This window comes from Oncorhynchus mykiss, chromosome 19 (genome assembly GCF_057628025.1).
Source record: "Oncorhynchus mykiss isolate SJ-2025 chromosome 19, ASM5762802v1, whole genome shotgun sequence".
Classification (NCBI taxonomy): domain Eukaryota; kingdom Metazoa; phylum Chordata; class Actinopteri; order Salmoniformes; family Salmonidae; genus Oncorhynchus; species Oncorhynchus mykiss.
The window spans coordinates 3,287,177-3,305,047 of NC_143040.1; the positions used below are offsets into that span (position 1 = coordinate 3,287,177).

Sequence of the window (17,871 nt, forward strand, 5' to 3'; positions counted from 1 at the left end):
CACTGAGTCAGCATCCTACTATCATACTGTTACTACCCCATAAGGGTTCAGAACCACTGAGTCAGCAACCTACTATCATTCTGTTACTATCCCATAAGGGTTCAGAACCACTGAGTCAGCATCCTACTATCATACTGTTACTACCCCATAAGGGTTCAGAACCACTGAGTCAGCATCCTACTATCATTATGTTACTACCCCATAAGGGTTCAGAACCACTGAGTCAGCATCCTACTGTTACAACCCCATAAGGGTTCAGAACCACTGAGTCAGCATCCTACTATCATACTGTTACTACACCATAAGGGTTCAGAACCACTGAGTCAGCATCATACTGTTACTACCCCATAAGGGTTCAGAACCACTGAGTCAGCATCCTACTATCATACTGTTACTAACCCATAAGGATTCAGAACCACTGAGTCAGCATCCTACTATCATTCTGTTACTACCCCATAAGGGTTCAGAACCACTGAGTAAGCATCCTACTGTTACAACCCCATAAGGGTTCAGAACCACTGAGTCAGCATCCTACTATCATACTGTTACTACCCCATAAGGGTTCAGAACCACTGAGTCAGCATCCTACTGTCATACTGTTACTACCCCATAAGGGTTCAGAACCACTGAGTCAGCATCCTACTGTTACAACCCCATAAGGGTTCAGAACCACTGAGTCAGCATCCTACTATCATTCTGTTACTACCCCATAAGGGTTCAGAACCACTGAGTCAGCATCCTACTATCATTCTGTTACTACCCCATAAGGGTTCAGAACCACTGAGTCAGCATCCTACTATCATTCTGTTACTACCCCATAAGGGTTCAGAACCACTGAGTCAGCATCCTACTATCATTCTGTTACTACCCCATAAGGGTTCAGAACCACTGAGTCAGCATCATACTGTTACTACCCCATAAGGGTTCAGAACCACTGAGTCAGCATCCTACTATCATTCTGTTACTACCCCATAAGGGTTCAGAACCACTGAGTCAGCATCCTACTATCATTCTGTTACTACCCCATAAGGGTTCAGAACCACTGAGTCAGCATCCTACTATCATTCTGTTACTACCCCATAAGGGTTCAGAACCACTGAGTCAGCATCCTACTATCATACTGTTACTACCCCATAAGGGTTCAGAACCACTGACTCAGCATCCTACTATCATACTGTTACTACCCCATAAGGGTTCAGAACCACTGAGTCAGCATCCTACTGTTACAACCCCATAAGGGTTCAGAACCACTGAGTCAGCATCCTACTATCATACTGTTACTACCCCATAAGGGTTCAGAACCACTGAGTCAGCATCCTACTGTTACAACCCCATAAGGGTTCAGAACCACTGAGTCAGCATCCTACTATCATTCTGTTACTACCCCATAAGGGTTCAGAACCACTGAGTCAGCATCCTACTATCATTCTGTTACTACCCCATAAGGGTTCAGAACCACTGAGTCAGCATCCTACTATCATTCTGTTACTACCCCATAAGGGTTCAGAACCACTGAGTCAGCATCCTACTATCATTCTGTTACTACCCCATAAGGGTTCAGAACCACTGAGCCAGCATCCTACTATCATTCTGTTACTACCCCATAAGGGTTCAGAACCACTGAGTCAGCATCCTACTATCATTCTGTTACTACCCCATAAGGGTTCAGAACCACTGAGTCAGCATCCTACTATCCTACTGTTACTACCCCATAAGGGTTCAGAACCACTGAGTCAGCATCATACTGTTACTACCCCATAAGGGTTCAGAACCACTGAGTCAGCACCCTACTGTCATACTGTTACAACCCCATAAGGGTTCAGAACCACTGAGTAAGCATCATACTATCATACTGTTACTACCCCATAAGGGTTCAGAACCACTGAGTCAGCATCCTACTATCATACTGTTACTACCCCATAAGGGTTCAGAACCACTGAGTCAGCATCATACTGTTACTACCCCATAAGGGTTCAGAACCACTGAGTCAGCATCCTACTATCATACTGTTACTACCCCATAAGGGTTCAGAACCACTGAGCCAGCATCCTACTATCATACCGTTACTACCCCATAAGGGTTCAGAACCACTGAGTCAGCATCCTACTGTTACTACCCCATAAGGGTTCAGAACCACTGAGTCAGCATCCTACTATCATACTGTTACTAGCCAATAAGGGATCAGAACCACTGAGTCAGCATCCTACTATCATACTGTTACTACCCCATAAGGGTTCAGAACCACTGAGTCAGCAGCCTACTATCATACTGTTACTACCCCATAAGAGTTCAGAACCACTGAGTCAGCATCCTACTGTTACAATCCCATAAGGGTTCAGAACCACTGAGTCAGCATCCTACTATCATACTGTTACTACCCCATAAGGGTTCAGAACCACTGAGTCAGCATCCTACTGTTACAACACCATAAGGGTTCAGAACCACTGAGTCAGCATCCTACTATCATACTGTTACTACCCCATAAGGGTTCAGAACCACTGAGTCAGCATCCTACTGTTACAACCCCATAAGGGTTCAGAACCACTGAGTCAGCATCCTACTATCATTCTGTTACTACCCCATAAGGGTTCAGAACCACTGAGTCAGCATCCTACTATCATTCTGTTACTACCCCATAAGGGTTCAGAACCACTGAGTCAGCATCCTACTATCATTCTGTTACTACCCCATAAGGGTTCAGAACCACTGAGTCAGCATCCTACTATCATTCTGTTACTACCCCATAAGGGTTCAGAACCACTGAGTCAGCATCCTACTATCATTCTGTTACTACCCCATAAGGGTTCAGAACCACTGAGTCAGCATCCTACTATCATTCTGTTACTACCCCATAAGGGTTCAGAACCACTGAGTCAGCATCCTACTATCCTACTGTTACTACCCCATAAGGGTTCAGAACCACTGAGTCAGCATCATACTGTTACTACCCCATAAGGGTTCAGAACCACTGAGTCAGCATCCTACTGTCATACTGTTACAACCCCATAAGGGTTCAGAACCACTGAGTAAGCATCATACTGTTACTACCCCATAAGGGTTCAGAACCACTGAGTCAGCATCCTACTATCATACTGTTACTACCCCATAAGGGTTCAGAACCACTGAGTCAGCATCCTACTATCATACTGTTACTACCCCATAAGGGTTCAGAACCACTGAGTCAGCATCATACTGTTACTACCCCATAAGGGTTCAGAACCACTGAGTCAGCATCCTACTATCATACTGTTACTACCCCATAAGGGTTCAGAACCACTGAGTCAGCATCCTACTATCATACTGTTACTACCCCATAAGGGTTCAGAACCACTGAGTCAGCATCCTACTGTTACAATCCCATAAGGGTTCAGAACCACTGAGTCAGCATCCTACTATCATACTGTTACTACCCCATAAGGGTTCAGAACCACTGAGTCAGCATCCTACTGTTACAACCCCATAAGGGTTCAGAACCACTGAGTCAGCATCCTACTATCATACTGTTACTACACCATAAGGGTTCAGAACCACTGAGTCAGCATCCTACTATCATACTGTTACTACCCCATAAGGGTTCAGAACCACTGAGTCAGCATCCTACTATCATACTGTTACTACCCCATAAGGGTTCAGAACCACTGAGTCAGCATCCTGCTATCATACTGTTACTACCCCATAAGGGTTCAGAACCACTGAGTCAGCATCCTACTGTTTTTACCCCATAAGGGTTCAGAACCACTGAGTCAGCATCCTACTATCATACTGTTACTAGCCCATAAGGGATCAGAACCACTGAGTCAGCATCCTACTATCATACTGTTACTACCCCATAAGGGTTCAGAACCACTGAGTCAGCATCCTACTATCATACTGTTACTAGCCCATAAGGGATCAGAACCACTGAGTCAGCATCCTACTATCATACTGTTACTACCCCATAAGGGATCAGAACCACTGAGTCAGCATCCTACTATCATACTGTTACTACCCCATAAGGGTTCAGAACCACTGAGTCAGCATCCTACTATCATACTGTTACTACCCCATAAGGGTTCAGAACCACTGAGTCAGCATCCTACTATCATACTGTTACTACCCCATAAGGGTTCAGAACCACTGAGTCAGCATTCTACTATCATACTGTTACTACCCCATAAGGGTTCAGAACCACTGAGTCAGCATCATACTGTTACTACCCCATAAGGGTTCAGAACCACTGAGTCAGCATCCTACTATCATTCTGTTACTACCCCATAAGGGTTCAGAACCACTGAGTCAGCATCCTACTATCATACTGGTACTACCCCATAAGGGTTCAGAACCACTGAGTCAGCATCCTACTATCATACTGTTACTACCCCATAAGGGTTCATAACCACTGAGTCAGCATCCTACTATCATTCTGTTACTACCCCATAAGGGTTCAGAACCACTGAGTCAGCATCCTATTATCATTCTGTTACTACCCCATAAGGGTTCAGAACCACTGAGTCAGCATCCTACTATCATTCTGTTACTACCCCATAAGGGTTCAGAACCACTGAGTCAGCATCCTACTATCATCCTGTTACTACCCCATAAGGGTTCAGAACCACTGAGTCAGCATCCTACTATCATTATGTTACTACCCCATAAGGGTTCAGAACCACTGAGTCAGCATCCTACTATCATACTGTTACTACCCCATAAGGGTTCAGAACCACTGACTCAGCATCCTACTATCATACTGTTACTACCCCATAAGGGTTCAGAACCACTGAGTCAGCATCCTATTGTTACAACCCCATAAGGGTTCAGAACCACTGAGTCAGCATCCTACTATCATACTGTTACTACCCCATAAGGGTTCAGAACCACTGAGTCAGCATCCTACTGTTACAACCCCATAAGGGTTCAGAACCACTGAGTCAGCATCCTACTATCATTCTGTTACTACCCCATAAGGGTTCAGAACCACTGAGTCAGCATCCTACTATCATTCTGTTACTACCCCATAAGGGTTCAGAACCACTGAGTCAGCATCCTACTATCATTCTGTTACTACCCCATAAGGGTTCAGAACCACTGAGTCAGCATCCTACTATCATTCTGTTACTACCCCATAAGGGTTCAGAACCACTGAGTCAGCATCCTACTATCATTCTGTTACTACCCCATAAGGGTTCAGAACCACTGAGTCAGCATCCTACTATCATTCTGTTACTACCCCATAAGGGTTCAGAACCACTGAGTCAGCATCCTACTATCATTCTGTTACTACCCCATAAGGGTTCAGAACCACTGAGTCAGCATCCTACTATCATTCTGTTACTACCCCATAAGGGTTCAGAACCACTGAGTCAGCATCCTATTTTCATTCTGTTACTACCCCATAAGGGTTCAGAACCACTGAGTCAGCATCCTACTATCATTCTGTTACTACCCCATAAGGGTTCAGAACCACTGAGTCAGCATCCTACTATCATTCTGTTACTACCCCATAAGGGTTCAGAACCACTGAGTCAGCATCCTACTATCATTATGTTACTACCCCATAAGGGTTCAGAACCACTGAGTCAGCATCCTACTATCATACTGTTACTACCCCATAAGGGTTCAGAACCACTGACTCAGCATCCTACTATCATACTGTTACTACCCCATAAGGGTTCAGAACCACTGAGTCAGCATCCTACTGTTACAACCCCATAAGGGTTCAGAACCACTGAGTCAGCATCCTACTATCATACTGTTACTACCCCATAAGGGTTCAGAACCACTGAGTCAGCATCCTACTGTTACAACCCCATAAGGGTTCAGAACCACTGAGTCAGCATCCTACTATCATTCTGTTACTACCCCATAAGGGTTCAGAACCACTGAGTCAGCATCCTACTATCATTCTGTTACTACCCCATAAGGGTTCAGAACCACTGAGTCAGCATCCTACTATCATTATGTTACTACCCCATAAGGGTTCAGAACCACTGAGTCAGCATCCTACTATCATACTGTTACTACCCCATAAGGGTTCAGAACCACTGAGTCAGCATCCTACTATCATACTGTTACTACCCCATAAGGGTTCAGAACCACTGAGTCAGCATCCTACTGTTACAACCCCATAAGGGTTCAGAACCACTGAGTCAGCATCCTACTATCATACTGTTACTACCCCATAAGGGTTCAGAACCACTGAGTCAGCATCCTACTGTTACAACCCCATAAGGGTTCAGAACCACTGAGTCAGCATCCTACTATCATTCTGTTACTACCCCATAAGGGTTCAGAACCACTGAGTCAGCATCCTACTATCATTCTGTTACTACCCCATAAGGGTTCAGAACCACTGAGTCAGCATCCTACTATCATTCTGTTACTACCCCATAAGGGTTCAGAACCACTGAGTCAGCATCCTACTATCATACTGTTACTACCCCATAAGGGATCAGAACCACTGAGTCAGCATCCTACTATCATACTGTTACTACCCCATAAGGGTTCAGAACCACTGAGTCAGCATCCTACTATCATTCTGTTACTACCCCATAAGGGTTCAGAACCACTGAGTCAGCATCCTACTATCATTCTGTTACTACCCCATAAGGGTTCAGAACCACTGAGTCAGCATCCTACTATCATACTGGTACTACCCCATAAGGGTTCAGAACCACTGAGTCAGCATCCTACTATCATTCTGTTACTACCCCATAAGGGTTCAGAACCACTGAGTCAGCATCCTACTATCATACTGTTACTACCCCATAAGGGTTCAGAACCACTGAGTCAGCATCCTACTATCATACTGTTACTACCCCATAAGGGTTCAGAACCACTGAGTCAGCATCCTACTATCATACTGTTACTACCCCATAAGGGTTCAGAACCACTGAGTCAGCATCCTACTATCATACTGTTACTACCCCATAAGGGATCAGAACCACTGAGTCAGCATCCTACTATCATTCTGTTACTACCCCATAAGGGTTCAGAACCACTGAGTCAGCATCCTACTATCATTCTGTTACTACCCCATAAGGGTTCAGAACCACTGAGTCAGCATCCTACTATCATTCTGTTACTACCCCATAAGGGTTCAGAACCACTGAGTCAGCATCCTACTATCATACTGTTACTACCCCATAAGGGATCAGAACCACTGAGTCAGCATCCTACTATCATACTGTTACTACCCCATAAGGGTTCAGAACCACTGAGTCAGCATCCTACTATCATTCTGTTACTACCCCATAAGGGTTCAGAACCACTGAGTCAGCATCCTACTATCATACTGTTACTACCCCATAAGGGTTCAGAACCACTGAGTCAGCATCCTACTATCATACTGTTACTACCCCATAAGGGATCAGAACCACTGAGTCAGCATCCTACTATCATACTGTTACTACCCCATAAGGGTTCAGAACCACTGAGTCAGCATCCTACTATCATTCTGTTACTACCCCATAAGGGTTCAGAACCACTGAGTCAGCATCCTACTATCATTCTGTTACTACCCCATAAGGGTTCAGAACCACTGAGTCAGCATCCTACTATCATACTGGTACTACCCCATAAGGGTTCAGAACCACTGAGTCAGCATCCTACTATCATTCTGTTACTACCCCATAAGGGTTCAGAACCACTGAGTCAGCATCCTACTATCATACTGTTACTACCCCATAAGGGTTCAGAACCACTGAGTCAGCATCCTACTATCATACTGTTACTACCCCATAAGGGTTCAGAACCACTGAGTCAGCATCCTACTATCATACTGTTACTACCCCATAAGGGTTCAGAACCACTGAGTCAGCATCCTACTATCATACTGTTACTACCCCATAAGGGATCAGAACCACTGAGTCAGCATCCTACTATCATACTGTTACTACCCCATAAGGGATCAGAACCACTGAGTCAGCATCCTACTATCATACTGTTACTACCCCATAAGGGTTCAGAACCACTGAGTCAGCATCCTACTATCATACTGTTACTACCCCATAAGGGTTCAGAACCATTGAGTCAGCATCCTACTATCATACTGTTACTACACCATAAGGATTCAGAACCACTGAGTCAGCATCCTACTATCATTCTGTTACTACCCCATAAGGGTTCAGAACCACTGAGTCAGCATCCTACTATCATACTGTTACTACCCCATAAGGGTTCAGAACCACTGAGTCAGCATCCTACTATCATACTGTTACTACCCCATAAGGGTTCAGAACCACTGAGTCAGCATCCTACTATCATACTGTTACTACCCCATAAGGGTTCAGAACGACTGAGTCAGCATCCTACTGTTTTTACCCCATAAGGGTTCAGAACCACTGAGTCAGCATCCTACTATCATACTGTTACTACCCCATAAGGGTTCAGAACCACTGAGTCAGCATCCTACTATCATACTGTTACTAGCCCATAAGGGATCAGAACCACTGAGTCAGCATCCTACTATCATACTGTTACTACCCCATAAGGGTTCAGAACCACTGAGTCAGCATCCTACTATCATACTGTTACTACCCCATAAGGGTTCAGAACCACTGAGTCAGCATCCTACTATCATACTGTTACTACCCCATAAGGGATCAGAACCACTGAGTCAGCATCCTACTATCATACTGTTACTACCCCATAAGGGTTCAGAACCACTGAGTAAGCATCCTACTGTTACAACCCCATAAGGGTTCAGAACCACTGAGTCAGCATCCTACTATCATACTGTTACTACCCCATAAGGGTTCAGAACCACTGAGTCAGCATCCTACTATCATACTGTTACTACCCCATAAGGGTTCAGAACCACTGAGTCAGCATCCTACTATCATACTGTTACTACCCCATAAGGGTTCAGAACCACTGAGTCAGCATCCTACTATCATACTGTTACTACCCCATAAGGGTTCAGAACCACTGAGTCAGCATCCTACTATCATACTGTTACTACCCCATAAGGGTTCAGAACCACTGAGTCAGCATCCTACTATCATACTGTTACTACCCCATAAGGGATCAGAACCACTGAGTCAGCATCCTACTATCATACTGTTACTACCCCATAAGGGATCAGAACCACTGAGTCAGCATCCTACTATCATACTGTTACTACCCCATAAGGGTTCAGAACCACTGAGTCAGCATCATACTGTTACTACCCCATAAGGGTTCAGAACCACTGAGTCAGCATCCTACTATCATTCTGTTACTACCCCATAAGGGATCAGAACCACTGAGTCAGCATCCTACTATCATACTGTTACTACCCCATAAGGGATCAGAACCACTGAGTCAGCATCCTACTATCATAATGTTACTACCCCATAAGGGATCAGAACCACTGAGTCAGCATCCTACTATCATACTGTTACTACCCCATAAGGGTTCAGAACCACTGAGTCAGCATCCTACTATCATACTGTTACTACCCCATAAGGGTTCAGAACCACTGAGTCAGCATCCTACTATCATACTGTTACTACCCCATAAGGGATCAGAACCACTGAGTCAGCATCCTACTATCATAATGTTACTACCCCATAAGGGTTCAGAACCACTGAGTCAGCATCCTACTATCATTCTGTTACTACCCCATAAGGGTTCAGAACCACCAGGAATGGGAAAAAAATTCAGTCTCTCGATGTGCAAAACTGATAGAGACATACCCCAAGCGACTTACAGCTGTAATCGCAGCAAAAGGTGGCGCTACAAAGTATTAACTTAAGGGGGCTGAATAATTTTGCACGCCCAATTTTTCAGTTTTTGATTTGTTAAAAAAAATTGAAATATCCAATAAATGTTGTTCCACTTCATGATTAATCCCACTTGTTGTTGATTCTTCACAAAAAAATACAGTTTTATATCTTTATGTTTGAAGCCTGAAATGTGGCAAAAGGTCGCAAAGTTCAAGGGGGCCGAATACTTTCGCAAGGCACTGTATCTGTCTAGATTGGAGCTGTTGCTGCTAAAATACAATGAATAATTTTCATTCTGAACTGGAATAAACTGATTGATCACACATCACACAGATGTAGACTAGAAAACACACACAGTCATAATGAGAGGTGAAGCTCCAACAAGCAGGTCTATTCTGGGCTCAGTTTTAAGGACATTACCTCTATATCTGGTAATGTCCTTAATAATGTACGTTCAGAGACAGGCAGCAACATGGAGGAGTCCAGCTCTGAACCCCTAACTCTCTCTCTCTCTCAAACAAACATCTCTGATTCTAAACTAGTTGTAGGCCTATCTTTTGTCATGTAGTGCCGTTGTACCCCTACATTATTAGTGTACCTAAGGGGACAGAGAGGTATTATAAACATACCTAAATTGACAAAAGAGGTGCTGGATGCCTACCTTCGGTAACAGAGATATGCTATAAGCCTACCTTCGGTAACAGAGATATGCTATAAGCCTACCTTCGGTAACAGAGATGTGTTGGAAGCCTACCTTCGGTAACAGAGATATATTGGAAGCCTACCTTCGGTAGCAGAGATATATTGGAAGCCTACCTTTGGTAACAGAGATATGTTGGAAGCCTATCTTCGGTAACAGAGATATGTTGTAAGCCTACCTTCGGTAACAGAGATGTGTTGGAAGCCTACCTTCGGTAACAGAGATGTGTTGGAAGCCTACCTTCGGTAACAGAGATATGTTGGAAGCTTACCTTCGGTAACAGAGATATATTGAAAGCCTACCTTCGGTAACAGAGATGTGTTGGAAGCCTACCTTCAGTAACAGAGATATATTGGAAGCCTACCTTCAGTAACAGAGATGTGATGGAAGCCTACCTTCGGTAACAGAGATATGTTGGAAGCCTACCTTCGGTAACAGAGATATGTTGGAAGCCTACCTTCGGTAACAGAGATATATTGTAAGCCTACCTTCGGTAACAGAGATATGTTGGAAGCCTACCTTCGGTAACAGAGATATATTGGAAGCCTACCTTCGGTAACAGAGATGTGTTGGAAGCCTACCTTCGGTAACAGAGATATGTTGTAAGTCTACCTTCGGTAACAGAGATATATTGGAAGCCTACCTTCGGTAACAGAGATATGTTGGAAGCCTACCTTCGGTAACAGAGATATATTGGAAGCCTACCTTCGGTAACAGAGATATGTTGTAAGTCTACCTTCTGTAACAGAGATATGTTGGAAGCCTACCTTCGGTAACAGAGATATGTTGGAAGCCTACCTTCGGTAACAGAGATGTGTTGGAAGCCTACCTTCGGTAACAGAGATGTGTTGGAAGCCTACCTTCGGTAACAGAGATGTGTTGGAAATCTACCTTCGGTAACAGAGATATATTGGAAGTCTACCTTCGGTAACAGAGATGTGTTGGAAGCCCATCTTTGCAAACTAAATGGCGCTCTAGGTCTACGTAACTTGACAGAGTTATAATACGCAAACATAATCTAACATAGAGGTATTATAAACCTACCTAATGTGACATAGAGCCATTATAGACCTACTTAAGGTAAAATATATGTATTATAAGCTTTGATTATATAGTGGTATTATAAACCTACTTAAGGTGACATAGAGCCATTATAAACCTACTTAAGGTAGAATAGATGTGTTATAAACCTACTTAAGGTGACATAGAGATAGCTGTTATAAACCTATGTAAGGTAACATAGTGATGTTATAAACCTACATATGGTGACAGAGGTGTTATAAACCTACTTAAGATAACAGAAGTGTTATAAACCTACTTAAGATAACAGAGGTGTTATAAACCTACTTAAGGTGACATAGAGCTATTATAAACCTATGTAAGGTAACATAGTGATATTATAAACCTACATATGGTGACAGAGGTGTTATAAACCTACTTAAGATAACAGAGGTGTTATAAACCTACTTAAGGTAAAAAAGGTGTTATAAGCCTACTTAAGGTAGAATAGGTAGAATATATGTGTTATAAACCTATGTAAGGTAACATAGTGATATTATAAACCTACATATGGTGACAGAGGTGTTATAGACATACTTAAGATAACAGAGGTGTTATAAACCTACTTAAGGTAAAAAAAAAAAGGTGTTATAAGCCTACCTTCGGTGACGTAGTCTCGCAGGAAGCTGTGGTTGACTTTGGAGCTCTCGGTGTCCTCCCCCATTGAAAGCAAAGGAAGGGGGATCCGACCTGGACCAATCAGAGCTCTCTCTCCCCTCCCAGGCTCTGCCCATACTGCTGGGGCCTAGCGCAGTGGCCTGGGGCAAGGCATCGTGGGATATGGAGGGGCGGAGGAATAGAGAGGATAGAGGGAAGAGAGGGAGAGGTGTGGTGAGGATGGAGAGAGAGAGAGGGGGAAGAGAGGGAAGGAGTTTGGTGAGGTGTGGAGAGGGACGGAAGGGTGAACAGGAGAGGGGGTGGAGAGAGAGAGAGAGAGAGAGGGAGAGAGAGATTAGGTAGAAAAGGATGAGAGGGGAGGGGACCTGAGAGAAGGTGGATCGCCCACACACACTCCCACAGCACGCGGCGTGACCTCTGATAAAAACACACACCACTACACACACCACTACACACACCACTACACACACCAGGCCAGCAAGAGAAGTCCCGAAACAATGAGAAATCCACTGATATGCTGTTAGAGAGAGTCGTCCATTTGTCTGCCTGTGACTGTGTGAGAGAAAGAGAGGGAGAGAGTAGCACTCCTCCGTGATAATATCCACTGCGCTGCAGTATTTCCTTGGTAACAAACAGGAACAGGAACTGTAGCAGTAGTAGTATTTCCTTGGTAACAAACAGGAACAGGAATTGTAGCAGTAGTAGTATTTCCTTGGTAACAAACAGGAACAGGAATTGTAGCAGTAGTAGTATTTCCTTGGTAACAAACAGGAACAGGAATTGTAGCAGTAGTAGTATTTCCTTGGTAACAAACAGGAACAGGAATTGTAGCAGTAGTAGTATTTCCTTGGTAACAAACAGGAACAGGAACTGTAGCAGTAGTAGTATTTCCTTGGTAACAAACAGGAACTGTAGCAGTAGTAATAGTAGCAGGAGTATTTCCTTGGTAACAAACAGGAACAGGAACTGTAGTAGCAGCAGTAGTATTTCCTTGGTAACAAACAGGAACAGGAATTGTAGCAGCAGCAGTAGTAGCAGGAGTATTTCCTTGGTAACAAACAGGAACAGGAATTGTAGCAGCAGCGGTAGTAGCAGCAGTATTTCCTTGTTAACAAACAGGAACAGGAACTGTAGCAGTAGTAGTTCTTGGTCTCAGAGTGTGGAAGTCCTTGAAGGAGAGCGCAGGAGAACAGGATCTCTGCTACTCGAGGAAGAGGAGGAAGAGGAGACAAGGCCTCGACACACCTTCCTACGTTCTGCCTGTCGGCTTGTTTTGCCTGCCTGTCTCTCTGCCTGCGTGTCGGTCTGCCTGTGTGTCTCTCTGCCTGTCTGTCTGTCTGCTGCTGCTATGTCCTCTGTACTGCAGTGTCACTGAGCAGGCAGGCAGGCAGGGGCACGTGTGTCTCTGTGTGGAGAGGAAAGGAGAGAGAGAGAGAGAGAAAGAGAGAGAGAGAGAGAGAGAAGGGTGGCGGGATGCGCGAAAAGGAGAGAGGGAGAAAGCGAGAGTAGAGGATGCTGTGGGTCTGTCGCTGCAGCCTCTTTCCAGCTTAGCCAACCAGAGCACAGCTCTCAGTCACGACTCCGCCCACTGCAGGTGATGAGAGGGAAGTGACCGGCAGAGGGAACAGTGGAGAGAACGAGAGGAGAGGAGGAGGAGGAGAGAGAGGGAGGTCTGAATACCCATACCAGTGTACCACATACTTCAATTGCATACTATGCACTCATCGTTGCGTACTATTTAGCACGTAGCGTTTAGCAAATGTTACGCAGTAGCGGCTCCTGATTGGCTGAGTAGGTGGGGCGGGGCCGAGTGCGAGTGGATTTTTCCAAATTCAACAGACATGCATCATGTTAACCAGCCTGATTATAGCTCATTTCCAATTAGATCAATGTCTCTAAACTGTGAATAGAATAGCAATGGAGTTATAGACCTCCTCAGGCTGGTTATAGACCTCCTCAGGCTGGTTATAGACCTCCTCAGGTTGGATATAGCCTCCTCAGGCTGGTTATAGACCTCCTTGGGCTGGTTATAGACCTCCTCAGGCTGGTTATAGACAGACTATCACATTCAACCTAATAGAGTTATAGACCATCTCAGGCTAGATATAGACCTCCTCAGGCTGGTTATAGACCTCCTCAGGCTGGTTATAGACCTCCGCAGGCTGATTATAGACCTCCTCAGGCTGGTTATAGACAGACTGTCATATTCAACCTAATGGAGTTATAGACCTCCTCAGGCTGGTTATAGACCTCCTCAGGCTGGTTATAGACCTACTCAGGTTGGTTATAGACCTCCTCAGACTGGTTATAGACCTCCTCAGGCTGGTTATAGACCTCCTCAGGCTGGTTATAGACCTCCTCAGGCTGGTTATAGACAGACTATCACATTCAACCTAATGGAGTTATAGACCTACTCATGCTGGTTATAGACCTCCTCAGGCTGGTTATAGACCTCCTCAGGCTGGTTATAGACAGACAATCACATTCACCCTAATGGAGTTATAGACCTACTCATGCTGGTTATAGACCTCCTCAGGCTGGTTATAGACCTACTCATGCTGGTTATAGACCTCCTCAGGCTGGTTATTGACAGACTATCACATTCAACCTAATGGAGTTATAGACCTACTCAGGCAGGTTATAGACCTCCTCAGGCTGGTTATAGACCTCCTCAGGCTGGTTATAGACAGACTATCACATTCAACCTAATGGAGTTATAGACCTCCTCAGGCTGGTTATAGACCTCCTCAGGCTGGTTATAGACCTCCTCAGGCTGGTTATAGACAGACAATCACATTCACCCTAATGGAGTTATAGACCTACTCATGCTGGTTATAGACCTCCTCGGGCTGGTTAAAGACAGACTATCACATTCAACCTAATGGAGTTATAGACCTACTCAGGCAGGTTATAGACCTCCTCAGGCTGGTTATAGACCTCCTCAGGCTGGTTATAGACCTACTCAGGCAGGTTATAGACCTACTCATGCTGGTTATAGACCTCCTCAGGCTGGTTATAGACCTCCTCAGGCTGGTTATAGACCTCCTCAGGCTGGTTATAGACAGACTATCACATTCAACCTAATGGAGTTATAGACCTACTCAGGCTGGTTATAGACCTCCTCAGGCTGGTTATAGACCTCCTCAGGCTGGTTATAGACCTCCTCAGGCTGGTTATAGACAGACTATCACATTCAACCTAATGGAGTTATAGACCTACTCAGGCTGGTTATAGACCTCCTCAGGCTGGTTATAGACAGACTATCACATTCAACCTAATGGAGTTATAGACCTACTCAGGCTGGTTATAGACCTCCTCAGGCTGGTTATAGACCTCCTCAGGCTGGTTATAGACCTCCTCAGGCTGGTTATAGACAGACTATCACATTCAACCTAATGGAGTTATAGACCTACTCAGGCTGGTTATAGACCTCCTCATGCTGGTTATTGACAGACTATCACATTCAACCTAATGGAGTTATAGACCTACTCAGGCAGGTTATAGACCTCCTCAGGCTGGTTATAGACCTACTCTGGCTGGTTATAGACAGACTATGACATTCAACCTAATGAAGTTATAGACCTCCTCAGGCTGGGGATAGACCTACTCAGGCTGGTTATAGACCTCCTCAGGCTGGTTATAGACCTCCTCATGCTGGTTATAGACCTCCTCAGGCTGGTTATAGACAAACTATCACATTCAACCTAATGGAGTTAGAGACCTCCACAGGCTGGTTATAGACCTCCTCAGGCTGGTTATAGACAGACTATCACATTCAACCTAATGGAGTTATAGACCTCCTCAGGCTTGTTATAGACCTCCTCAGGCTGGTTATATACCTCCTCAGGCTGGTTGTAGACCTCCTCAGGCTGGTTATAGACCTCCTCAGGCTGGTTATAGACCTCCTCAGGCTGGTTATAGGCAGACTATCACATTCAACCTAATGAAGTTAGAGACCTACTCATGCTGGTCATAGACCTCCTCAGGCTGATTATAGACCTCCTCAGGCTTGTTATAGACCTCCTCAGGCTGGTTATAGACCTCCTCAGGCTTGTTATAGACATCCTCAGGCTGGTTATAGACATCCTCAGGCTGGTTATAGACCTCCTCAGGCTGGCTATAGACCTCCTCAGGCTGGTTATAGACCTCCTCTGGCTGGTTATAGACCTCCTCAGGCTGGTTATAGACCTACTTAGGCTGGTTATATACCTACTTAGGCTGGTTATAGACCTCCTCAGGCTGGTTTTAGACCTCCTCAAGCTGGTTATAGACCTACTTAGGCTGGTTATAGACCTCCTCAGGCTGATTATAGACAGATGGAGATCACAGACATGGTAAACGCTGCAGATGTTGTCTCAATGGGAAATTACCTTTATGGACTACCTGACTTGACCGAAAGGAGACATCTATAAACAGGTGATTATAAAAACACATGGACTACCTGACTTGATGGAAAGGAGACATCTATAAACAGGTGATTATAAAAACACATGGACTACCTGACTTGATGGAAAGGAGGCATCTATAAACAGGTGATTATAAAAACACATGGACTACCTGACTTGATGGAAAGGAGACATCTATAAACAGGTGATTATAATAACACATGGACTACCTGACTTGATGGAAAGGAGACATCTATAAACAGGTGATTATAATAACACATGGACTACCTGACTTGTTAGAAAGGAGACATCTATAAACAGGTGATTATAATAACACATGGACTACCTGACTTGATGGAAAGGAGACATCTATAAAGAATAAACAGGTGGTTATAATAACACATGGACTACCTGACTTGATTGAAATGAGACATCTATAAACAGGTGATTATAATAACACATGGACTACCTGACTTGGTGGAAAGGAGACATCTATAAACAGGTGATTATAATAGCACATGGACTACCTGACTTGATGGAAAGGAGACATCTATAAAGAATAAACAGGTGATTATAATAACACATGGACTACCTGACTTGGTGGAAAGGAGACATCTATAAACAGGTGATTATAATAACACATGGACTACCTGACTTGGTGGAAAGGAGACATCTATAAACAGGTGATTATAATAGCAGGTGATTATAAAGACCTGTGTTATCCCAAACCCCGTGTTATCCCAAAACCCCATGTTACCCCAATCCCCATGTTACCCCAAACCCCATGTTACCCCAAACCCCATGTTACCCCATGTTAACCCAAACCCCATGTTACCCCAAACCCCATGTTACCCCAAACCCCATGTTACCCCATGTTAACCCAAACCCCATGTTACCCCATGTTACCCCATGTTAACCCAAACCCCATGTTACCCCATGTTACCCCATGTTATCCCATGTTAACCCAAACCCCATGTTACCCCAAACCTCATGTTACCCCATGTTACCCCAAACCCCATGTTACCCCATGTTACCCCAAACCCCATGTAACCATACAGGCTGCATATCTTTAAAGTTATATATCTGGAAAACTTGATTGCTGACAAGCAAAACATTTAGGGACGATATCAACAATGGACTAATCAAACAAATACCAAAATATATTTTGAGGTGGTTTTCCTTTAAGGTTTTCCATCTCATTTTATACATCGTTGCTTTCCTGACCATCGATTTGAAAACACAAAACTGACCTGAGATCAGCATGTAGGGTCAGCTTCATCCTACTCCTACTCTTATTTAAAACACAAAACTGACCTGAGATCAGTATGTAGGGTCAGCTTCATCCTACTCCTACTCCGATGTTAAAACACAAGACTGACCTGAGATCAGCATGTAGGGCCAGCTTCATCCTACTCCTACTCCGATG

At 44.3% G+C, this 17,871-nt stretch overlaps 1 protein-coding gene across 1 annotated transcript in view; it reads right to left on the bottom strand.

The window, feature by feature from the left end:
• Positions 1-13,433, bottom strand: part of LOC110516989 (serine/threonine-protein phosphatase 2A 55 kDa regulatory subunit B gamma isoform) — a 67,965-nt gene extending 54,532 nt beyond the window's left edge. The window contains exon 1 of the mRNA XM_090209864.1: positions 12,043-13,433. Coding sequence (XP_090065990.1) covers positions 12,043-12,106 — 64 coding nt within the window. The 5' untranslated portion in view covers positions 12,107-13,433. The remainder of the gene's footprint in view (positions 1-12,042) is intronic.
• Between the last annotated feature and the right edge of the window lie 4,438 nt (positions 13,434-17,871).